The sequence below is a fragment of the Pithys albifrons genome, chromosome 8 (genome assembly GCF_047495875.1).
Source record: "Pithys albifrons albifrons isolate INPA30051 chromosome 8, PitAlb_v1, whole genome shotgun sequence".
In the NCBI taxonomy this organism is placed as follows: domain Eukaryota; kingdom Metazoa; phylum Chordata; class Aves; order Passeriformes; family Thamnophilidae; genus Pithys; species Pithys albifrons.
Window position 1 is genome coordinate 17878638 of NC_092465.1, and position 25916 is coordinate 17904553.

At 36.7% G+C, this 25916-nt stretch overlaps 1 protein-coding gene across 12 annotated transcripts in view; it reads left to right on the forward strand.

Annotated features, from left to right (window-relative positions):
• Nucleotides 1-25916, forward strand: part of SLC4A10 (solute carrier family 4 member 10) — a 151153-nt gene that overhangs the window by 121598 nt on the left and 3639 nt on the right. For 9 of the 12 annotated variants that reach the window (XR_011698395.1, XR_011698396.1, XM_071562106.1 and 6 more), the window contains 10 exons: nucleotides 6005-6110; nucleotides 8669-8830; nucleotides 9006-9119; nucleotides 9566-9727; nucleotides 12449-12700; nucleotides 13975-14043; nucleotides 16385-16558; nucleotides 17178-17300; nucleotides 20543-20610; nucleotides 22664-22780. Coding sequence is in view for 8 of the 12 variants with exons in the window: in XM_071562106.1 (XP_071418207.1) it covers nucleotides 6005-6110; nucleotides 8669-8830; nucleotides 9006-9119; nucleotides 9566-9727; nucleotides 12449-12700; nucleotides 13975-14043; nucleotides 16385-16558; nucleotides 17178-17300; nucleotides 20543-20610; nucleotides 22664-22780 (1347 nt within the window). In the remaining 4 variants the exon portion in view is untranslated. Of the gene's footprint in view, nucleotides 1-6004; nucleotides 6111-8668; nucleotides 8831-9005; nucleotides 9120-9565; nucleotides 9728-12448; nucleotides 12701-13974; nucleotides 14044-16384; nucleotides 16559-17177; nucleotides 17301-20542; nucleotides 20611-22663; nucleotides 22788-23438; nucleotides 23478-25916 lie in introns of those variants that run through there. The other 3 variants (XR_011698398.1, XR_011698397.1, XM_071562109.1) reach the window with 2 other exon arrangements.

The window sequence follows — 25916 nt, forward strand, 5'->3', positions numbered from 1 at the left end:
GAATCTCTTCTCCTCAGGTGTATGTTTTTTTAGCCTTGGCAGCAGGGTGAAGTGGCATCCCAGACATATTTCTCAGTGAAAGCTTTCAGAGGATTAGTCAGTATCTCACATAGTTACACTACTTTTCTGCATATGAACTTCCATGTATGGCAGTTATGTGCCATAGTACAGCTAGGCATGCATGGACTGCATACTGTACCAGGCAGCTAATAAAGACCAATCTTTATGAGTTCACAGTTAACAAAGCTACAATATGATTATAAATCTGTTTTCTAGACTTTCCTCTTTGTAGAACAAAGTTGTTCTGATCTGCAATCAAAAGAAACTGATTCCTCGAGATTTCTTCACTCTAAGAAAAGAACCCCCCTCAGATCTCTCTCTCTCTCTCTCTCTCTCTCTCTCTCTCTCTTTTTCTTTCTCTCTGTCTGTGAAATTATTGTGCTGCTGAGGGCATTGCTTAGGTACTTTTTATAAGCTTTTCTATTTTCCTCCTCAGCTTCCCCAACTAAACGATGTAGACTTCCGACCTTAAAGAATATATGTGGATGCCTACTGATGTTTGTGACTGTCAGAGATGGGCTCCTTAACTTAATGGTCATAATTCAGGATGGCAGATCTCATGAATAAATGAAGAAAAAAATCTTGTCTTGCTGTGACAGCTGTGCTGTGAAAGAATTCCGTGATACTGAGAATAGAACTTAACTGACAATTCCATTTTCCATCATTATTAATTATTTTGTTTCCAGTCTCTTCTCCACTGAGACTTTGATTTAGTTATGAATGGTGGCACGAGAAGGAATATGGTAAATATAATGGCAGGGATATACAGGTTTTGTAGGTAGTAGATAGCAGAGAAAACATTGTTTATGATATTGTTGTTGTTGCCTTCCCATAGCAGTTGTTAGACAAACAGAGGGACTCTGTGAATGCCAGTAATTCACATGAAAATGACGTATTTGGAGACAACCTAAACATGCATAGCATTCTGCTTTTGATATACTTTTCTTCAACCTTGTAAATGCAATGTAAACAATACTTACACATATATTCTAATACCTTACTTTCAAACCCAACTTACTGATGTTATCTTCCATTTCATACTGTCATCCTTTCTCTGTTATGTGCACAGCACACTTGTATAGCATCTCCTTGTGTTAGGGGAAAAACTTCCTACTCATATCACCAAATATGTGCTCTGATATTCAATGAGACATATTGTTTAAACAGGCACATTTTGCAACTTATTTGTCATAATTGCCTTTAGTTTTTTAAATGTTATAAATATTCATATTGAGCAAATCTCATTCTCAAGATACCTTAAGTGAGCCAGAAGGACATTTTGCCCTTCTAGGAAGGGGAAATGCTATATTGACTAATCATGAAGAAGTTGCATTTGCATCTTTTATAGATCGGATCCTCAGAGAGTATAAATAGGTGTACCTTGCAATATGTAAATGCTGGAAAATAGGAGATCCAAACCAGTGTGTGTGAGTTGGATAAAATCATCAATAGTAAGTGCCTTGTAGTCTTGGAAACAACATACTGAAAAGTGGCAGCTCCTTAGGGGTAAATGGCTGTGGGGCTTTCAAAGGAGCTGCACCATTTAAGTGTGTTTTATTTACTCACAAAAACACTGTCTGAGGCTCGTGTTCAAAGCTGAACTGACACCATGCTGTATGTTTAAAATCTGTGTGGGGAGCAGAGCGTGCATGACTGGGTAGAGAGAAAAAAATGGTGAAGCAGCAGCCTGAAGAATCAAGGGTTAGAGGTAGAGATTGGAAGGCCCAGGCTGAGGTTAATTGCAATTGAACAAATAGACATAGGTAGTAATACGTTTCCTGTTTTTCAGTAAACATGAAGTTACAGTCAGGAGGAAAGTGAGTTTAGTACAGAATTTTTCAGCTGGCTAGTTGTTGAGTAGCTGTGATATTTATCTTTTATCGCTAGTCTACAAAGGAGGGAAGAAATATTCCCCAACTTTATGTATAAAATAACAGATTTCTAATTTACTAACTGATATTCCCTTTCCCATTGTTCAAAGAAAGAGGGATTATACAGACAGCATTTTGGTGCTATTAAGGATATTAATAACTGTTCCTTTTGTGGAACAAAGAACACTGCTAGTTGTCTGAGATGCCCTGAAGGTGCTGTTGTCAGATCCTAGCTCTGATCTCTGCAAACAGTACAAGCTGCAGGAGATGCTGCACATGGTGAAGTTATGATGGCTGCCTTCAGGTTAAGGACATTAATGGAGTCGGGGCTTATGAAACAAAGCTAAAAGAACTCAGAAATGATGGGGACTTTGGGAGAACAAAGAAGGGAAAGAGAATGCCACCAGTGACTGATACTGCCTATACTGTTACAGTTGGATTGGTGCTGTAGATTTAGCTGAAATTTTGATCCTCCTATAAAAGGGAGAGAGGTGCATGTTCCAGAGGCTGCCAGTTTGTCAGCCAGTCCTAAAATTTATTATTTCTAATTGTTTTTGTTCCCCATCCTGATTTGCCATAGATTTCTTGAGCAGTATGGAAGATGTAAAGGCAATAAAGACTTGTTGCTCTGGTCATTTTTCTAGCTAGCAGGTTCAGACTGTTAGTCTTTGTTACATTCTCCTTTTGTCAGTTCCAATCTTACAACAGCTCTGTAGTTTTCTGAAGTATTTTCTGAAATGGTTTATTAATCTACCTCAGATTTATAAGCCACTAAGTAATAGTCTGCATTAGATTTTAAATACCTTAGAAGAAAGCAAGCTCTGCTGATTTCTACCTGGATGCAGATTATGGACATTTTAAATACCCAGTCACAGGTCACTACCTTTTGTATCTAGTGCCATTTTAGATGAGTCACCATAGACCCTCTCATATGAGCCAGCTCGTTATGGATGTCACAGATACTTATGGAGTTTACAGAAACCCATGTTTAAATGTCTAAATTGCTACCAGGAGATCAGAACGTGTTGCAGTAGCCAAAAGTGTATGCAAAAGTGCAAAGATGCAAAAGAAATTGTTCTGTCATCAGGTGATGAAATGAATGCATTGAGATTGGCAGCAAAGATTTTTTTCCCCCCTCTATAGTAACAACTATGCTTTTGCTACCCCAGCCAATGTCAGATTCTTTGCTGCCTGTGTTCCTGCCACAGAAAAAAGTTTCTTCCTAGCCATGATGAAAGAGAATCAAATGAATCCTTCTGTACCTTTTAGCCTAAGAAAGATGATTGCTGACTTAAAAGTGAGAGTACATTGCTAAGTTGGTACTGTATTTAGTGCTGAATATGTTGGTTAGAAAATATAGATGTATTCATAGTCTTACTTATTTGGTAATAACATAAACTCCACATAGTGGGCAAGTGCTCCGCACTTTAAAGAACTTTACAAGAACTTGAGCATTTAAACCTCCAAGAGGAAACATTTTTTGCCTGTTCCAGCCTTCTGAGTAATAGTTTATCAGGAAAATACAAGGATGTGTTAGTGTTAACAATTCAGTGTATTTTACTTCTTCTTTCAACACCTTTCAAGCAAAAAAAGACAATGAAAGAGACTAAAATATTCAAAAAATTAAGCTAGAAAGCTTTATTTCACTAATGTGAGTTTCTCCTTGCAGATCACTTATGTTGGGAAATAGTTGCTATTGAAGCAATTACTTGTGTTAAGCAATGACACATTGTAGTAGATAATGGTTTTATGTTCTGACACTGAATGCTACCTTCACTTGTGTTTTCTGGGATGGACAGAGAGTGTCTTACTATCTCACATTTCTGTAATGTTAAGCAAGTAGTGTGATGTTGGAAGACAGTAATACCATGATACAATTTCACATCAAAGTGTCAGTGTTGCCAAAACACATGCAATACTGAAAGCAATGTAATGTTAAGTATATATATCAAAATGCTGAGTTTAATGTTTCAATGGTCTTATCAGTAGAAACCAGAATCTGATCTCTACATTTAGGGCCTAATTCTGCACCCATTGAGTGACAAGAGCAGTGTGGCAGGGCAATTTTGGTCTGTGTGGGTGAAGTTTGCACAAATCACTTATTTTCTGATGATCAGTCTGCTGTCACTAAATGCCTGTGAAGCTTGGTAAAGACCAGACTGGAATGCTGTGAAGGAGGAAAGTGATATTACAGTAGAAATAAGCAGGTGATTTCATCTGAAGATGAATGTCTTGAGTTGTGTTAAACTATAGCTTCAATTATCACGTTTCTAAGGAAATAGAAATTTTGGCTCCACTAACTTTTAAATGTAATTTTGCAGTTGCAGCAAGTGTAGCTGTACCATATAGTGCTGGCGACAGGCACAGTGTTCCCTTCTAGTGAGGAAGTGACTGATTGAGCAGCCCATTCACCTTGGCCTACTGTAATCAATCCCCAGTGGGCCATGGCCCAGCATCTGCCCCGTCTGCGATCGGCGATGGACATCAGGGGCCAAGGAGCTCCTGTGCTCCCAGAGAACTGCAGGAACCTCACCCAGCCTCCTCTGTATCGTTGCATGAGCATCCCATACTCCCTCGCGATAGTGGAGCTGTACCGTGTGTTGGCTTTATTATGCTACTGTAGCTCACCAGTAGTGATGTGCTTCATTTAACCCATTCTGTAATATTTCGAACTACGCATTGAACACGCCTTCATTCTGCACTTAGGGCCTGATCCAAAGTATATTTAATATATCTGAAAGATCCAATCAAGGACTTTTGGCTCAGGCCCTCTATTTCTCTGAATTCAGTTGCTTTTTTATTTTACTTTTTGTTCTTGGGCTGTGTAAGGATTTTCTCTTTCTTTCATAAGTAGCTGCATTTAAAATAAAAGCAAGAAATTGCTGAAAGACAACCTGCATCTTTATCTGTGTATATATTAAATGCAGCTGTTGTCACATGTATAGTATTGTAATTGAAAAAGAATGGCAGTGTTGTGTACTGATGATGTAGATGGTAGAATTTCTTATATAGAACATTGCACAATGGTAGATGAGTATTGTAATTTTGTGGAAAGATAAACAGCCCCAGAGAAAATAGATGGTGTGGGTAAGTGAATAAACTGATATTTGGCTACAATTAATGCAAATGTATGCTCAGTGACTCTGCACTCTATAGTCAGATGTTACCCTGTCCCCAGCTACTCCTGAAAAGTTATCAGAGAGTACACAATTTGTTTAAAGCCATCATAAGCACACTAAAATATTAGCAAGCTAGATGGTACTATAGCTTATTTAAGTAGGATTAATTTAAAGAGAAAAGCACACTTGACATCTTGGAACCTACAAAGTAATCCTGCATATTTTGAAGGCTTTGTCAAAGAAAACATCTCCCACAGTTGCTTCAGAGGCTTTAAAGACTTAATTTTGGTTTTAAATTACCTATTTGCAGTATTGTTCTCCCACACTGCCTTGTCCCATTTTGTATGTTAAAATGCACAATTTAAAGTGCTTTTACAGCAGGTATGGGGAAAGGAAAAACAACGGCCACAGAATTCACAGAGCCTTTGGTGCTGGTGATCCCAACAGTGGCAGAGCCCTGGGAGTTTACTGGGCAGTTTGACAGTTTTGCATGCAAAGGCATTTCTCTGGTAAAGAGAAAGAAAGAGGATAGAGACAGTTTGTTGTTTGGGAAATGAACCAGCCTGGAACTGTACATGGCACGTAATAGCTATGTAGGGAAGCGTTAGATATAAGGGGGTGGAACAGAACTGGCACACTCTCGGTATTACAGCCTGCACTCAGAAGTATCAATAGAACAGGAGGAAAATAGGGGGTAAAACATAATGTGAACGATGGTTTAAATGTGTCCCGTTACGTACTATATATGCATATGCACCTCACAGCAAAGTACACTATAATAGCACCAGCTGCTGAACTACAAACTGCTTCAAAGCATGTGTTTATGGAATTAGTTTGAAGTAAAATTTTCTGTCAAAGTAGTGCATAATTTCAACATTTCATGAATTTGATAATTTGGATTAATGTCTGATGTATCTTGTATTATTAAGGAAAAGAATTATTTTGTCTTTTCAGATGCAGTTGTGTGGAACCAGATCATCCTAGCAATAAAACCTTACAATACTGGAAGGACTACAATATATCTGCATCTGATGTGCAATGGGGGAACCTAACTGTGTCAGTAAGTGTAATATTGGAACTTAATAAATAATGGTACAACCATAAATAGTTTTGTGCCTTCTACTGCAGCAAATACATCGAAAAAACCCCCAATCATATTTGTTCAAATAAAGCACAAAATATATTTAATAAAAATGTACATGGACTTTTTAGAATTATCTCCTTCTGAATTTGTCCTAAATTCTTCCAGATGTTCCCTTGTGCAGAAAGACTCAAAAACTTTAATTTTCCCTAAAACATTCTTGGAACTGTTCGGGCTACAAAAGAGAGGAAGGGGAGTTCAGGGACCAATTTTTTCTCTCATGGGCCTTAAGTTCTGTAATTTTTTTCCCTAAGGAGGTAGGGGAGAAAGCTGAAATTTGTGTGGCTTGCATTGATAAGGAACTAGCTGCTAAAAGGTACACTTTGGTACATTTAAAGGATTTCTTATTCAAGTTTGCCTTTTTCAGAGTAACATTTACAACTTTAAAAGTGTCTTGTTGAGATTGGGCCACGACTTTTTTTCAAAAGTGATTAATTTTGTTACAAAGTCAAGCGAATTGAGTGTAAAAGATACAAAACTGAAGAGTTCTCTCAAAAATACAACCGAATTAACCAATCAGAGGCATAATTGAACACTTAAAAGCCTGGTTTTTTCTTTCAAAGGCAGAAATGGAGACAAACTCGTCCTGCTGTGAATTAATTTAGAGCTTTCTTCCATGGCTTTGGGCAAGGACTGCTCTTCAACTCTGTTGGTGTGGCAACAGCAGAAAGAAAGTTGAGAACTGCTGGCCTGAGGGATTCCAGCAGTCCAGAATGAATATTCTCAAAATTGCAGCACACTCTAAGAGCATCTGTGCAGGGGCAGACTCCTCCTCTCACTTTCTCAGATCTCTGACAGTGTTTTTCAGAGTACATTTGCAGCTGAGGAGATTTAAAATAACAGATTTTGTTTAAACTATAAATGTAAAAGGCTGGCTGCATTATATAAAACCCTTTAAAACTTCAGTGAAAGTTTATTGCCAAAACTTGAGTTTACATAGGTAGCAGTATATCTGACCAACTTTTCTCATTAGTTCCTGTAGTTGTCAAAGAAATAACTGAATTTTTTCATACTCGTGTCTTTATTTCTTGCAAGCATCATCAAGAAACTTCTGTTCAAGATTACTGCAGTAAGAGATTAGACCTTGCTGTCTGTAAATATTTGGTCAGATTCACCCCACTGTCTGTTTTATGGCTCATATTTTCATGTTGTTTCTTGTATCTGGTTGAAATATTTCAAGTTTTTGAAGATCTGGATTCTCATTCTCTCTAAGAAAGTATTGTAGGACTAACAATTCTTACGCTATCAACACAAAACAAGTGAGAACAAAATGCTTATTCTGATGGGTGACAAAATCGTTTTCAGTAGGTATATGATGAAATTCACTCCTGTGCTGTGTCAGCATCACAGTTCTACCTCAGGCCATGACAGGTTTTCTACTTGATGTCCTAGAATCTTGAGAATTTATTCCAGATTTCCTGGTTCCTCCCCCCCCACCCCCCAACCTGCAACCTTTATTTCATCAGTTGGAAGTGCATCATATTTATCCCAGGTTTACTGCTATAAGAGTATAAAAAGTTTTGTGCTCCTTTGTCTCAGAGTCATCAAATAGCAACTGTTTTTTTCAAAGCTTAAGTCTCTCATAGTATTCAAGTATTGTGATGCCAGTCTGATGAAACAATGACCCACTTAATCTAATACTAAAACATCCTGGTTTGGCAAGATACTGCTGCTGGAATCTCTGATTCTGAGTCCTGCATTTCATTTTTTTAGTAAGTGTGGAGGAATTGGGAAGGAGAGGGAAAGGATTTTGAGTACAGAGCTGGTAGCTCACGTTTTTAGAGCTACTCTGTATGATTTTAGACAGCTAAGCGTGGTAATGGAGAATTGCTGGACATATTTTCTGCTGTATCTGCATAATTGATCATAAATTATATTGAATAGAATGAATGTTACAGATTTGGCAAGTTTCCGGCATTTTATCAGATTGCTTTTTTTAAGAGAAAGTCAAATTGTGGAATGTGCTGCCCCCATGTGGTAATAAATGTATTAGTCTCCTTTCAGACTATATTTAGGCTAATACTGCACAATTTAAATAGCTTTTTCTTCAATTGCTTGGCCTGTGTAGTTAAAATAAAAAAACCCAAAAACACCAGGAGCAGACCTTTTCTTGTTGGCTTTTGAACTTTGTTTTCTACTCTCAGAAAGAATTAGTAAGTATAAATTTCTATTTGTAAAGAGAAAATAAATGTACTTGCTCAGTTTGAAATAGATCTGGTTTTATATTGATGTCTTTATTTATAGTATGTGTTAGTAACTTCATAATTTAATACTGATTTAAAAAGAGATTATTTTGTGTGTTTTCCATGCAGACTAGACACAAACATAATGACTTTTAAGTTTTAAAATATTAAATAGATAAAAATTGTTTTATTAGTTGTAGTAATACAATCTGCTTGTGATTTAGGAAAGAAATTGGACAGAAAATATTAGTGTAAGCATTTTTTAGAGCAATACTATTTTTCTCTCCCTGACAGGAATGTAAAAAGTTTCATGGGGAGTTTGTTGGGCGAGCCTGTGGTCATCATGGCCCTTATGTTCCAGATGTCCTCTTCTGGTCTGTCATCTTATTCTTTTCTACAGTAACGCTGTCATCCACACTGAAGCAGTTCAAAACTAGCCGATACTTCCCAACAAAGGTGTGTGCCATTATTTTAATTCAAAAGTTGTCATTAGTCGTGTGTAAGTATGAATTCATCTGCATTGCAAGTTCAGTTAACTGCTGAAGTGGACACTGCATCTTTTCTCTGTTAGAAACGTGTATCAGAGTAAGTATGGTTTACTTAAAATTGTCATTTCTCTCAATAATTGTAGGTACGATCTGTTGTCAGCGATTTTGCTGTCTTTCTCACTATTTTATCTATGGTTTTAATTGACTATGCCATTGGGATTCCATCACCAAAACTTCAGGTTCCAAATGCTTTTAAGGTAAGTTGTTGATAAATGGCACTTCCTTATTCTTTTGTAAAATAATCTCAATAATGAGTTTATTCTAAATTTTTTGTGTACACAAAATATTAGCAACCTCTCAAATTACGAATCATGTAACTGGGCCTCTTCATGTTTCTTCAGGCCCCTTCATGCCTCCTAATGTCACCTCTGCTGAAATTAACAAGGTTCAAATCATGCAAATCCTAGACTGCTGTAATGTTCAGAGGCTCCTTCCAAATTCTGGGCTTACTGTATCAAATACAACCAAGTCTCTAATATTCCAGATGGTCTTATTATATGTAATTTCTTTTTTTGGTATCATAGCAAGTTTAGCAATTTTTAGTGCTCTTACATAGGTAGTAATGGTTCATATGTAGTCTTGTGAAGTTGAAAAGTAAATAATCTGTGAAGTTCTGACTGGTCATGCATGACTGTTTTTGTAGCCTACCAGAGATGATCGTGGCTGGTTTATTACTCCTTTGGGGCCTAATCCTTGGTGGACAGTGATAGCTGCTGTAATTCCAGCCCTGCTTTGTACTATCCTTATCTTTATGGACCAGCAGATCACAGCTGTCATTATCAATAGAAAAGAACACAAACTAAAGGTATTTAGTCAAAACTTATATTTTCACTGTTGTTTTCTGCTTCAGATTATGTAATGTGAGGTCATCTAATTGAGTATGCTAGTTTGCTAAATGTTATATAGCACCCATTTAAATTGTAATGCTTTTTCTTTGTTGGTCTCTGTAGTACCTGTGCCCTGTGTCACTGATTCACTGCCTTACAGAAGTCTTTATGAATGTAATCTGGAATAAAGATTCTGAATTAAGAAAGCACTATCATCTATGCTTTATTTTTACCTGTTCACTTAAAGAAAACAAACCCTTTAAGTTATTAATTTCCTTGAGTACCATAATATTGATTGCCTTTTCAGGTATTCTAAGTATTGTTCTGCTGGATTGGATTTTGGAAAACTACTCACATCTTATTTTGTAATACAAGATTTCTTTTTCTCCTCTCTTCTTCCTTCTCTGTGATTCTACTCTTTTTTTTTTTAAGTGCCCTTCCTATCTTAAATAATGGAGAAGAATAAAACTGAGCCTTAGAGGCACAATGGGTTCTTGAAACAACATAGGACAACTTCCTGCTCTGTTCTCTAACACTTTAGTTGCCTTACAGATGGAGAGAGAAAAAGGGACATCACCCCTCTGAAAAACTGTTGGGCAAAATCTAGCAGCAGGTTTCTGTACATGTATATGCAGCAAGCTTAGGCTTTTTTTTGACATACTTTTAATAAGCAGCAATCCAATCCCAAGTTGCTTTAGCAAATGCATTTGCAACCTTCACTTTGCATTGCCTCTTCTTGGATGATTGTGACATTTGATATGTTCTTTTTTTGCCCTCTTTGTCAGCCTGGCTCTTCATGTCAATCCATAGCATTGCATGTGGTTAACTTGACAGATGCAGGAATTTGCTGCCAAGCTTTGGAATGTGTTTTTTCAGCACTGGCATCTGGGAGTCAGATGGTCCTCCTGGCTGCCCCCTTGTCTTGCTGCGTTTTAGTTTTGCTGGGGTCTGGTGTAGCATCACCTGTTGCTATGCTTCCTTTTCTTCCCATATGTCAGGTTCCTCAGATCATGTATGAATGTGAGGAAATGCTCTCGGATTCTGTATGCATTAGCAGATACATTCCTCATAAATGTGTCAAAAGGTAAAAAAAGGTGTCTCTGTTAGGATTTAGAATTAAACTCTTTGTGTGCATTGTGCATGTAACTAATATCTGTGTTTGACACATATCTGAGTTTGTCAAGATGCATCTTGGAGATAAGACTCAAAAGCACTTTTGGGGAGTGAGGGAAGGTTGCTAAGGTTGATGCTCTTAATTTTCTTTATTTTCTCCCTTTTTAAATAATGCAAGCAAATAAGATGGCATTTTCATTTCGATATATGGCTTACATTTTCATAAACCCAGACGCTTCCCATTTTAGAAGTAAAAGTTGTCTTCAGAAAGAACTGATTTGTTTGCTTCCAGCTCATTTTCCCCTCTTTTTTTATACTTCCCATAGCAAATTCTGGATAGTGCACATTTCAGCTTTTGGCAGTCTCTGTAGCAAACCCTTCCAAGTTTAGTTTAGTTACTTTTTTTATGTCAAAAGGCATTTGCATGGGTTTACAAGCAAAATTATGGTTCAACATATTCACATTGTTTGCATGAACATCATGGTTTTATCAGACCATGACACTGGATTTGTTACCATATTGCAAAATTTTGTGGAGATAGCTGATTACCTGATTTTTAAAGGAAGATAGCTTGAGCTCCTGCTTGCTGCTGTGAGGTGGTCCTGGATAGTTATTCAAATTCAAATGAAATATCCCACTCAGCTGTGATAACATATCTGTAGACCCAAGCTTGGTGCATTGGTCATGTCTCCTTTTCAAGTGCAGATTGTTATTGCAGGTTTTTAAATCTGTCTAAGATTTGACTGAAGAGTTTTATGCACTACTATAAAAGCAAAACGCTATCCACCTGTTGGTAAATTCATGAACATTTGAACACTACAGAAGTGATCCAAACCCCAAGGTTTTATACTTACTTTTCATATGGATGTTTATGATACTACTATTGAGTAAGGAAACCTGTAAAACAGTACCTGATTTTATATTTTAATTTAGTGTATAATTTAATTTCTCTTAATTTATAGCCATCTGCTTTTAGATACAATGTTAGTGAAAATGCATTATTATCATGTGCTTACCATCTTTAAAAACTTTAAAAGGATGACTGTGGTATTATGGCCCTTTGTAGCATGAACTGATTTTGCAAATGTTAAACTAAGAATTTTTGTGTAGGAAACAATAAAATACAAACCTTTCCTGCCTCCTCTGTAAGAATAGATGGAGGGTCTATTAAGATTAGTTCAGTGGGAAGTTGGCAGTGCAGCTGGATGTTCTGCTTACTGTTTTCCACAGAAGAGATTTAGTTAAAACAGAAAATGCATGTATTTTTCAGTGTCTTGCTAGTGTCTATTTTACAAGCAGGAAAGCTGCTTGGTACCCTCTGTAAAGCGGATTTATGATATATACTCTTTACTCATAACTGAAACGAATTGAGTATTTCTTGTGAACTAGTACGAGTTCTCCTTGGATGACCAGTTTGCCATCATTACTGACCCAACCTGGATAACACGTAGAAGAAACTAATTTTTTTCCACAAGTCATGAGTTTTTTAATTGTCTCTAGCTCTTCATTAGGAATCCTGCCAGGACTGTTCTCCTTAATTCAGATGTAATTTTATATCTTCTTGCTGTCATTACTTTTTTTAACAGAAAGGATGTGGATACCATCTTGACCTGCTCATGGTGGCCGTCATGCTTGGCGTGTGCTCTATTATGGGATTGCCGTGGTTTGTTGCAGCCACTGTCCTCTCAATTTCCCATGTGAACAGCTTAAAACTGGAATCGGAGTGCTCTGCTCCAGGGGAGCAGCCCAAATTTCTTGGAATCCGGGAGCAAAGAGTCACAGGGCTCATGATTTTTGTCCTTATGGGCTCATCTGTCTTTTTGACAAGTATCCTGAAGGTAATTTGGGGAAGTAAGGAACAGTTAAAGAATATTGTACTGAACATTTCACTGTTGTCACTGTATTATTTAATGACTGCTCTTCCCAGGTGCATTACTAACTAGCATAATCTTACACAATGATAGTCTAAAGTGGAGTTCTAATTTAGCATAATAAAGTTCCTAGGGACTTCTAGCTTTTTAAACAAAAGCCTTGTCATGAAAATCTGACCTGACTGAAGTCAAAGGGAATTCTGCCATTGACCTGCAATAGGTGAAGATTCACACTTTGTCTGTGCTTTGGGCCCACGGCAAATTATCATGAAATGGTCTCGTTATACCAATTTTAAATTTATTTAGAAAATTTTAAAATATTTTGTGATTTCTGCATGATTTAAAAATGTTTTCACAGTGGCAAGAGAAGTTCTATGGTTCATTTATTGGAAATGAGCATGAAGATTATCTCTTGCTTCCTGCATACTCAACAGACCTCACCAGTGTCCTGAAAATGGGTGTCTGGTTACATGCATATTTAATACCATGTATGCACTTAATGCTGTTTAAAGAATTATCTCGCCTCTGTGAAATCAGTAAGAGTTTTGCCACTGGCTTCAGTGAAAACAGAATTTAGACTTGCGTATTGTCACAGTGAAAACAGTAAGCCCTTAAAACTTTTACTTCCCAGTAATATTTTATTAAGTGTATAATAAAATTCTCACTTTGAAAACACACAGAATACACATTTTGTGTATTTAGTATTTAAAACAGATACCTGTGGAAATACTCCTTTACATAAACACTGTATGCTGAAAACCTGAACATTTAAAACAGTGTCTTACAAAATCATTCCATAAAAGTCATTCACCCATTTTTAAATGCTTACAGCTTAAAATATTTCTTTTAGCTGTTAGAACTATTTTATGTCTCTTGAACATTTTTCTGAGATTTATAGCTTTACTATTCAGATCTGCTGAGCAGCCTTTTAAGTAAAGGATTTAAGTGTATATCTAACACTTTAATGTTTTTGTGTAGTTCTGTTAATTTTATTAATAAAGTATATTGTAATAACTGGCCCTGAGAAGAAAGTAAAACCATAGAGCCAGATTCTTCTTTTGCTTTATTCTCTGAGAAACATTATTAATTTATAATTGAATGACTCTGAATTTACAACTTGTCTGATTAATGCAGGCATATGGCTCTTTGTATTTCAGCTGTTTCAAATGTCTTTCTTGAAGCATTTAAAATTGTTAAGTAGTATTTAATATGCTCCTCCCCTTCTCTGCTTGTTTGTGCAGTTTATTCCTATGCCGGTACTTTATGGAGTATTTCTTTACATGGGTGCTTCATCTCTAAAGGGAATTCAGGTAAAATGGATTTATGATGAGCCTGTTATTGATGATGCTTTCTATAAAAAATGTAGCTCTTCTTATTACATTATTGTATTATCTTTTGTGTACAATCTTAAAGGAATATTGCCAACCTTACATTTTTGAAAGTGACTCACTTAAATAAGAAAATGAATTATCTTTAAATAGAGTATTCCCTTTAGGTAATATGCTCCAATTTTTTTTATTTTTTAGCTGCTGATTTTTCTGTTCTCCCTCTTTAGCAAGGGAATTTTGTCTGATCCTAAAAGCTGAGTAATAACTATCAGGAGCTCTTCCCTCTCCTGCCTCCCCATTCACCTGCTTGCCCTTCTGCCTTTTCAGTTTCCAGGCTGAGGCCCTTGCAGGGCTACACTTGATCTTGAACTTTGCCTTTATGAGACTTTTGGCTAACTTGCCCTAAAATTAACATATGTGAAATTTGGAAGACCTTTCCTGTGCAAATAAATGTCCCAGGCAGGGAAGGGGAACTATTGCAAGCTACAGTTCCTCAGGGATGAAGGGCAAGTCTAGTGGAAGGGCAACATTCCTGTGGTGGCCTTAAGGAGTACCTGGCAGAAGCCAGGCATTCCAGCATTAAGGCTGGGCTTGGTAATGAGCTTCTGGGTGCATTGACAAATGTTTTAGCCCACCTGACACAAATACACACATTTTGAAGTGTGCCTTTGTTTGTTACCAAAAGCTGAGGTATTGGTACACCTTCCAAGACAATTTAAAAAGAAGAATCACATGGCAAAAACGTGAGTTATACTCTGCAAAAGGTCGTCAAATACAAAAGGCAAAGAAAAAATGTCTTATTTTTTTCTTTCATTGTATTTAAATTTTTGGTTGCAAGTTAAGTGTGTAGCTTTTTTTTAAATCTCTATATTTAGAGACAAAGCTGGAAACACTTTTTTATTGACTGCTGGTCTCTATTCAGAGTCTCTTCTTTTGTAACTTTGCCTAGCTCTTCCCATTTGGGTTGACATTCTTAGAAATGTAGTTTGGCTTTTACTAAGGTTTAAATAATTTCAGTTTAATACAGTTCAGCTGTGTCTCAGAACCAGGGGTATGAGAAAGTACACTATTAAGGATTGTTTTTAAGGCATACTAAAATCTGGTTATCTTTACTTGGAAAAGTGATAACATTCCCCTCCCTTTCTCCCTCACCAAGCTGGGACAAGGAATTGAGATTTGATAAGATGGCTTTTGTGGGAGGATGTGCTTTTTGCTGTTTCTATGACAAAAAAAATCTACTCAAATCTGGCCAAATTATAAGCCTTTAAAAAATGCAGTTTGCATATGCTCAGTAAAAATTTCTGAAATGTGACATTCCTGAAAGCTGTGTGAATTATAGCATGGCTCACCCATGCAGGAAGAAATGGTGTCTCACCATCATCACCGTGCCATGGCAGCAGACACAAAAGTCTTGGGTCAGTATGGAGCTAAATAGGTCTGAAAAATAGGAGCCATTTACATACATTCCTGTCAGCATGACAGTCAGCTTTCTGGCAGTCCTGTTTTTTTGAAAATTCTGTTTCTGGTTTTGTGAATAAGGTAAAATATGGAAAAAGCCAAGGATAAAATGTCTGGTGAAGTAAAAGACAAAAAAAGGTCATTCATTCACAGAAAAAAAAAAAAACAAACCTGAAGAGACCCCTCTTTGATCAGCTTTTTGGATGGTTAAGGAGGCAGAGCTCACTGGTTGAAAACCAAATGTTCAGAATATATTGAAAAAGCTGTGTGATAGTGCATATGATCAACAGGATCCAGAGTTCCCACCAACTTTCATTCAGTTTGATTCACAATTGATCCAAGTCTACTTTGAAGTCTGGCTTTGCCTACTGTTAAGAGTTTATTAGTTGAAATCTTAGCAGTATTCTTTTAAAGTAACCATCTTCTTTGTGTGTAATGTACTATGCAGTAGGAACAGGATGTTTGCTGGTGTATGACTGTACAGACTGTAATTCAGCAGAATTCAATCTCTTGGCACATCTGCCATAGAAATTCCCAGGGAGACAGATGTCTATTAAAATTAAAAGAAACTGAAGGAGTATGACTAACCAAGTAATTTAGCTTAAATAAGATTCTCCTTCTTTCTCTGGTTGCTCAGTGGGAGAGATGATGAGTCCTTTGCCACTGTTGGCCTAGTACAGATTAATGGCTCATGATTGTAACTGAGGTAGTCTCTTCTGTGCTCCTGAGCTTCTGAAGTTTTTGCCTTTAGAATAACACACCAGATTCTTTGGATATTCAGGATCTCATGGGCACTGTGTGAATGCCAAGCATAGATGATCCTACAACTCATTTTGATCCAAACTTTTAAATTTTTCTCTTTCAGCTTTTTGACAGGATAAAGTTATTCTGGATGCCTGCAAAGCATCAGCCAGATTTTATTTATCTGAGGCATGTTCCTCTTAGAAAGGTCCATCTCTTCACTATAATTCAGCTGAGTTGTCTTGTGCTTCTTTGGATTATAAAGGTTTCAAGAGCTGCCATTGTCTTTCCTATGATGGTATGAAAATTTTTTCTTTCCTCTAAAAGTCCCTTTTCACTTGCAAATAATTATTATTGAAGAAAAAATTAATTGTGGACAGATGATTACAATATGGCTTTGATTCAATGTTCAAGGACAATTCATAATGTATTAAGTAAGGAAAAATTCGACATATAACCTCTATTTTGAGCCTATGTGGATATCCCAACTGTATATTCTTTTTGGGAAAATTCTTCTATTAAAGAAAAATATTAAAATTTATTTGATTTTTTTAAAATTTAAGGAATAGTACTCAATCCTGTTACAGAAAGAATATTCACTCATTAAGACTGTTCATTGCACTGTTCATTGAGGAGCTTTACTGTTCTGTGTCTTCCTGGAAATAAGTGTTCTGCTGCTGAAGTGATTTCTCTCTAATTATTTCACTAATAAAAACCAAAAGATATCTACTGACCTCAGTGGTTGTTAAAGGCTTCAAGCCATACTTCATTTGAACAAAGGAATACCAGCTGTTGCCTAATTCAAATTAGAGGATAAAATTGTAGCTTCAAACTGAGCACTTTTAAAAGTATTTCTCTACAAGTCTATTTGTTTTACTTGCTTAATTTCCTAATTCATTGAATTAATATGCTTGCAGGTCCTAGCTTTGGTATTTGTCCGAAAACTCATGGATTTCTTTTTTACCAAGCGGGAGCTCAGCTGGTTGGATGATTTGATGCCCGAGAGCAAGAAAAAGAAATTGGAAGATGCAGAGAAAGAGGTGGGTCTTGGTTTCAGAATTTTTTGGTGTGTAGCACTTTATCAATTTCTGCACATTCCATGCAACAGGCAGACTTGTTAACAGTGTCTGAGTGTAATATTTTCATATTTTGCAGAAATGCTTTTAAGGTTACAAATCTGATAAGCTTAGGTGGGGATGTAGATTCTTAAGGTGCCATAGTGTCATATAAAATATTATCCACAGTGCTCCTGGGATTGCTTCCGAGACCTACTCAGGTGATGTGCAGAGATGAACCTATGTCTGTAGGGAAGCCCTCAGATGCCTGGGACACTTTGATGCTGCATTGGGACTGGTCTCAGCCCTGCTGGAGATGCTGAAGAGAGAACTGCAGAATTTAAGGGGTGTGGCATGTCCCAGCTGCCTCTGAGCCATACACAGCTCACCTTGTGCCTTTTCTTCTCAGCAATGTTGTAACGCTGTGCGGTATCCCAGTTACACTTGGGGCCAGTGTTACTCTGCTGCTGCTGCACCAATAATTTACTTTTACTTTGTAATTATAAGGTCAGTGAAACTGCTAACCCTGTTAACCAAATCCTCAAACTTACAGCCTTTGGCATTACCACCCAGTTGGCTGTTTCATGTCTGGACCCTTATCTTCTTTCACAGAATATGCTTTTATAATTTCTTATAAACTTGATACATGACAGATTTTGACATATTTTCACCCAGAATGTTCCTGTATTTTGACAGTGAAACACTGATCTTGCTTTTTGTATCTTTCTAGCCACGTTTGCATCTACTTTATAGTATTTTTATCTAGGTGCTGCTTGATGAATTGCTTATTTGAATATCATATAAAAGAAGACTTTGTCCTTTGTCCCTGTTATCAGCCACCCAATCAATGTCAACTGTTAGGAAACCTCAGTACCAGGCCTGAATAAATGAGGGACAAGTCTCAGTAGTGAAACACTAACTGCAGGAGCAGTAGGTAGAATATGTTGGTCCTGGCTTATTTTAAATGGGATTCATGTGTCCTGTATCAGCACTTTTGAATAGTAGCATAGTGTGAAGCTGTGGCAGCAGTGGAGATGAATATGTAGGTAATGCCTTGTAGTCTTGGCAGCAAGTGGTCAGTTCTGGGCTTTGAGGACAGTTGTGCATGTGACCTCTAAGATGTCCTGAAGGCCTTTGCGAAATCCCAGGACCCATGAGGCATAAACTCTTGGTGGTACAAAAATCAGACAATGTGAATGGATAAATCAGCAATTTATCCTTAGGGATGCCCTGAGATGTGATCTGAGTCCTGTGAAATGTGTGTGTTAAGGATTCCCATCAGTAGGTCTATTTGCAGAAATAGGACATGAGCTAATAATTTGAATGTGTAACTATGAAAACTAGATCTCTCTGCCTTTAGGATTCTTCTGTCACATTTAACAACTTATTGCCTCATCTGTAACTTGGAGAACTATAACTTTGATTTGTTTGACACATTCCACATACTGTCATGGAGTATGTTTTGGGGAAAACATTTTACCTAGATTGTAAACATCGTGATGATTATTTACTATGTAGGATGTGCCTGTAAAAATACGAGGCGGAAATTAAAATATGACAGTCATTGTTTCCCCCCTTGAATTAAAGCAAACCAGGGAGTTGTTTCATCACAGTATCTGTTGTCATTACAATTCAGAGTAACCAGAAGTAACCAAGGTAGCTCTCCTCTTGTGGCCCTGGTTATTGGAAAGAATTCCATGTTATCCTTATGTTTTTGTTATATGTCACTTTCCTTCTCATACTTGATAGGATGGCATCAGAAAACAAAACTGGGAAAATTTACTCGTGTTACTTTATTTCATTCACTGTCTATTTTGAGAGGTTATTTTTACATATTTTGGCATTTCTAAATATTTGGAGCTATTATTAAAACTGTTCAACTGTCAAAAACTTACGAAGCTGTGAAGCCTGGAAATGACAAAATTAACTAGTAATAAAAAACTTCTGACATGTAGCCTAAGGAATTAATTGGAAAGTTGCTATCACACAGCTTTTAAAAATAGAAGTATTCTACCCACAAGAATATTCAGAAGTATAGTTGACAGGATCTGAAAGTTACTTGATTGGATCCTGATTTCATCACTTGTTTTTATATTTTTAGGCCATGTTTTTCCAGGGCTTTTTACATTTACAGTGGATATGATACCTGCCTTCTCCTCACAGACCTCCTTTGGAAGGCACTCTGATATTAATCAGTTAAGTCTCTCCAAGATAAGAATGAACAAAGAACTCCCATTTGGAGAAAAAATATTATCGTGACTTTTAAAATAGTTGTAATGGTAAAGTATAGAAGAAGCAAATGTCTGAGCAAAGAGGACTGAAATTCTACTGGTTTGGAAAATTGTCCTGGCTCTTCCAGCTAATACCAGCAGTCAGTGCGTGTGATACATGTGGGGTTCTGGTGATCTGACAGAAAATGGTCAGCTCTCTTTTTGGGAGAGCCAAGTCATGCTTTCAGACAGGCAGCAGCAAAAGCTGTTAGAGAGCCATCTCCTGGAACAAAGCTATGGTGGTCTCTGGGTGTCTGTTGCTCTCATATGCACACACTGCAATGATTTAGAGCAGGATTTGACGGTCATTTTCATGTCAAGGCACATTAACCTCCTAGCTGTGGTTTTCCTGACCTAAGGACATTGAGGATCCTCCTGTGAAACCTGGAGTTGATGTCTGAAGGACAGATTTGTTCTTTGTTTATGCATGCAGGACATGATGCTTGAGGGGTGTTGTTTTGTTCTCCCATCCTACTAAGACAGGTTTTCCAAATTTGCAATAATTTAACATAAAGAATTCTGTTAGATATATCTCCTAGTTCTCTTCAAGTAAAAACTAATTTTGAGTGTCTTGTTTTACTACCTTTCACTGAAATAAAACTTTATCAGTATTAAAATAGTGTGTTCAAACTTAAATCGACTTCCCTAATTTTTGCCTGTAAACATCAGTGTATACATTCTGTTATCCATATTACTTAAAATTCACCATACAGTTGCACACTCAGTGTTATTATTTTTGCTCGCTCTTTATTGTTACAAAACATTGCTCTGTTTGGCATGGAAAAATAATATTAAGTGAAGGTGCATCTTTTAAAATAGAAGGGTTTAAATGGCAAATATTTAAAGAGTTGAAAAGCATCTTACTTTAAGAACTTCAAATAAATACTTAATGAAAATGGAAAGAGGGTTAAAGTACATAAACTTCACTTTACACAACATCATATTCCTTCATTCTAGGAAGAGCAAAGTATGTTAGCAATGGAAGAGGAAGGGACTGTTCAGTTACCGCTAGAAGGACATTACAGGTAAAATATACCTTTCCTCTTTTAGGTGAGTTGCAATTAAACAAATAAAATCAACATGCCACAATGTTTATTCTTAATGCTTACTGAATGTCAGGAGGATGTTTATCTGGTACACATAGGTGAACTGAACCATATACTGCAGCATTTAACAAGTTCAGCCGTTTTCTAGTCTTTCCACATGATCTTGTGGCCCCTGGGAAAAGGAAACATTTGAAATTTTCCATGGGGCAGGACTGCAGGATCAGACTGTTCATAATGAACTTTGGCTTCTGACACACACAGTACAAAAAAGATGATGTAGACCAGGTCCAACCCTTCAACCTGGTGCTAGCAGAGAGCCAGGAAAGGTTGGGAAGACACTGCAGAAAAACCAGGTTCTTACAGTATTACATTTTAAAACATTCTAATTAAGATCCTATCTGTGTGAGATAGTAAGTCACCAAGAGTGTTCAGGGTAGGTAAGGCATAATTCAGGGTTGGTTTGGTTTGAATAGTTTGGCAAAATGCAAAGTATAAAACCAAAGTGACAAAGACTTTCTTCTCCGCTGCCAAGAAAAGGGAGAAAAAACCCTCCAAGACTTAAACTTAACTAGTTTTATTTACACAAAAAAGGGAAAATTAAAATCAGACTACAATATAACACACACCTACACAAGTTAGATATAACAAATAATTCCTTCACCTCCCCACCCAACAGTAAACGGAACTCCTCCAAACACAAATTTCACTATTCCGGCTACAAAATCACCCCATGAACCTTCCTGAGAAACACTGACCTCAGTCATGATGGACACTGAGCTAGAGCCCTGCCAACACTGTTTTTATGCTGAGATGACATTGGAATATGCTATGGAAAATTGGCCAGCACAGTCACTGCCAGCTGCCTGGCCCAGCTCCAGTCAGCTGAGAATCGCAGGCATTCTCTAAAAACCTAAGCCTAAATTTAGGCCTAGCTAAACCCATAACAAGGGTTTACTCAAAACCCATGAAAATCTATGTTATAGATAGCAATAATACATGTGGCCAGCCCATAAGGAATTAATATAATTTACAGTTTTCAGAAATTCTTAATAAAGATCTGAAATACCTGGTGACAGTAACCTCTGCATTAATGAACCTTGAATTCATAGGGACACCATCTCAGAGTGGACTCCTCTCTTATATGTCAATACAAAGTTACCCTAATGTTTCCTAATTTGAATTTGTGTCTTGTGTCTGAAAAATCCCAGCCTATTTTGATTCATCACACTGCTAATGGTCTGGGTTTTTTCTTCTTTTCTCCATACCTTTTTGTTCTAGCTTATAGTAGTAATATGTAGCTTAATTTATCTTGCGGTGTGATCTGTAGTGATCTATAGTGTTTTTATATTGGTAGAGCTGCCTAGATAATACCTGACTATCTGCACTGTAAGGTTTACAGTCTTAGAGCTAAAAAGAATCAAGACATTGTTTGTTAAAAATGGTCTCCCAAAACACATGATAGCACATTTAGTGAATATCAAGCTTTATGTAAACCATGAGGTCAGGAATAATGTACAGGCAGGCCCTTAAGACACTTAAAATTTCATTATGCTTCAGTGTATAAATATATAAAATTAGGAGCAGTCCAGGTAAAGCAAAGGGCATAATGGCTACAAGGTGCTGCTAAAAACTACCGATTTGTTTAATTGGGGCATTTTTATTAGATCTCTCGAACATTTTGTTTTGTCAAGGCTTTTGATTGCTTTTAAAATTGTTTTAGAAGTAAGTAGAGTTTCAGATCATAAGTAGTTTCTCTTGTCTATTAATTGGGAGCAACATGATATATTTTATTGATGTTACTCTGATTAATTGCTGTTGGAGGAGAAAAATACTACAAAAGTGCTAAGATTTTCTAAGAAAATACATAAGTAATTGTTCAGAACTTTTGAAGTTTAAAGTAATTTCTTAACTTACATTGCACTTAATTATTGTCATCACTATCAGTTTTCAAGGACTTTTATAGAGTTAATAAGTAGCAAAGATTGCTGATTGCTAGTTGTTTTATTGTGTATTTAATTTTGTTCTTGCCTAGAGATGACCCATCTGTGATAAACATTTCTGATGAAATGGCAAAAACTGCTGTGTGGAAGACATTGTTGATATCCTCAGAGAATGCAAAAGATAAGGAGTCAAGCTTTCCTTCTAAAAGGTCTTAATTTTTTTACTGTGTTATACTTTATATATTGGTATCAAATCAATATTAGATTATTTTGCTAGGGATTAGAAAGATTCTAGCATCTTGCAGCTTTATTTCTTATGTCCAGTCATCATATTCTGAGATTAAAATGCAAATCTACTATTAAAAAAAATCACAATATTTGCATGGTACTTAGTAGTTATGCTCCAGTGAAAAATGAAATTGAGCATGTCTGATGCTTGTGTAATGAAGCACCAGCCTCCACCTGGATATTGCAAAACAGCTGTTATGTTCTGCTTGCTTTTGTTTTTCCCTTTTGAAAAAAGAAGTGATCATCACCACCCTGGAAATAGCTTTATGAAGAACCCAGTACTCTGAATGCAATCTAATAATATTTTGAGTTAAAATAATTTTAAGATTGCATCACTTCTTTTCATTTTTCTGCTTACTTCACTTGTACTCAAACCACTTAAATAATTCTAAATTTTAGTCTAGACAAATGTAAAATGAAGCCACGATGTTTTATCTGTGCTACAGAGTTACTACAGGAATAAGAAAATATTAAATTCAAGCACAGTGTGATTTTTAAGGAAATTTTTCCTCTCCTTCTGTAAATTTAAAATGTAACTATTTTCTATTTAATTGTTTCATATCACACTTCTGTCATAAGCTCCCCTTCCTAATCACTCTAGAAGCTGATTTCCCAAAGGTAAGACCCTGTCCCCAACCTTTTCCTTCATTGTGTCTTCCAATTCAAAATGCTGTCACCCAGGAACTCAGATGACTTGACTTTATGTAGTTTTTGGGGAGACAGAATGAAAAGAGGTTTCAAATAAAAATGTAAAATGTCACCATTAAAAATCCCAAATATTAAAATTTGAAATTTACTATGTATTAAAAATAGTAACTGTAAATGTAGTGTATTTAAATGTTACATTGAATTTATTCCTAGATCATCTTTTTAAAAATACAAAATTACATCCTGCCCATTTCTAAATGTACTTTTCAAAAGAAGCTCCATGTTTGACAGAGCTAGTGATTGTTTTATGGTGAAAAAATGCAGTAAAAAGAAATTTGTAGTGATACACATTTTTTTAACTTTGTCACCCCAAAATGGCATTTCAGTGCTGTTCATTTCCCTAAACGGCATAAACAAGACTGAACTGTTGATGACCAGAGAACCTTCATTCCAGAAACCCATGGAGTGACCCACTAATGTGATCACTTTGATGATACTTCACTGACAGTCAAAATAGCAGTGTCGTTCTGATTTGCCTTCTACCCTACACATTTCACAGTGATATCAGTGTGGTGCATGGGAGAAGGATGTACTGGAGGGTTTTCTTACCTTAAATGCCTCTGCTGTCCACGCTGTGAAAGCCTGGAGAAAGAAAAGAACCTGATGTGATACATTCACAGCCTCTGCCTGTGCAGGAGTTGTAATTTTTCTGGTTGCTTTCCTTGATGGTATGATAGATTATATAGACGTGGTTTTACCTGAAATTTTCAAAGACCACCTGAGCATCCAAATGGACTGTGGCTCAGATGACATTGGTAAGAGATGATTTGGCCTTTCCACCATAGCACAATAGAAACTAATTTTCTAATGAGCTAATTTTCAATGTCTGTTCTCATCTTTGCACATGAAAAGAAAGACTCAGGAGAAAAGATACGGTTTTAGGTATAAGTGTTCTCTTGTAAAGGAATAGCCTTAAAAACTCTGAAATCCTGCATTTTCATGTACTCTAGCCCCTCTCAGGTTCCCACAAAAGAGTTATATTCAGACAACTTTAAACCTGGAAGGCTTGCTTTTCTGATAAGCAAAACCATAGGCAACTTTAACCGTAAATCCTATTAGGGATAATGCTACAGAAACGTTATAAACCATAATGCTTGTATCATTACATTAAGATATAATTCAATTCTAGGTAATTGCTGAGAAAAAAAGAAAGCTTGGAAGGGTAGCTTGTAAGGATGATTTTTGCAAATGATCAAGTTCGGCAGTATTATATTACACAATTCCCTCAGTGAAGGTTATCTTATCATGGAGGGCAAAATACCACATTTTGAAAAAAATTTTACTGATGCCTTTTGAAGTTCAACTACCAAGTGTTTAGCATTCCTTTTCCAGATGTCTGGTCTGCTTTGTTATACTAATATCCCAAAATATTTTTAAATGGGAATAATTAAACTATGATCCTGTACTATGATTTCATGTAATGCCTTTTATGCAAGGCAGACCAATTAACAACACAGGGTGATTTCTGGAATACATAAGTAATTAAATGCTGAGTTGACTTGGCCAATTATAAACTTAAGATCATCCACAAAGAACGATTTTTAGGCAGGAAGGGTTTATACAAATTACTTCCCAGGCTGACACATGGCTAATTTCTATCTTAAGATCTGCCCTGCCCTTGGCTCTGTGAAGCAGCATAGTGTGTTCTTACATCCCAGGCTCCTAACAGTTTTTAAGTGTCTGAAGGGGGGACTTATATGAGATTCAGTTAACTGTTGCCTAACCACAGAGGCACATAACTTTACAATTTTCCAGCCTTGATCTTTCGTTATTAAATTCTTAGAGACCTAAAGGTCTGCCTTTGAGCCTGTTTTGGTAGAGTTGAACACCAAGACACCTTTTGAAAAACAGCCCTCTCTGATACATGTAATTAAATATTACTCTGTCTTTAGTTATAATTTTAAGCCCTTGAGATAGCAATTTCAAACCATATGCAGAAGATCTGACCATGTATAGGAGGCAGACTTAGCTAGTCCCTAAAAGTGTTGGAGAAAGAGGCATCTGTCACTTTGTAGATGGTATGAGTTCCCTTTTCTATTAGAAGATATGCAAATCCCATGTCACAAACCTCCCTGCTGAGGCTTGTTAGATTTCTCCCCGAGTAGGAAGGAAGAGCTCTAACTCCCTTTCAGACACACCAGTTACATGTTTTACTGAAAAGACTGGACTTTTTTTTTTTCTTTTCCCAAATTTCTCAAGACGTTAAAGCTCATCTGCAGGTGATGCTCAGAGATGTGAATCCTAAGTAGAAGGAAGACTTTCGTGGTATCAAAGAGGCATCTAAAACGTGGAAATATTATAGACTGTAAGGCACACAACACCTCAGTGTTTGCTTTTACTAAGCACAGG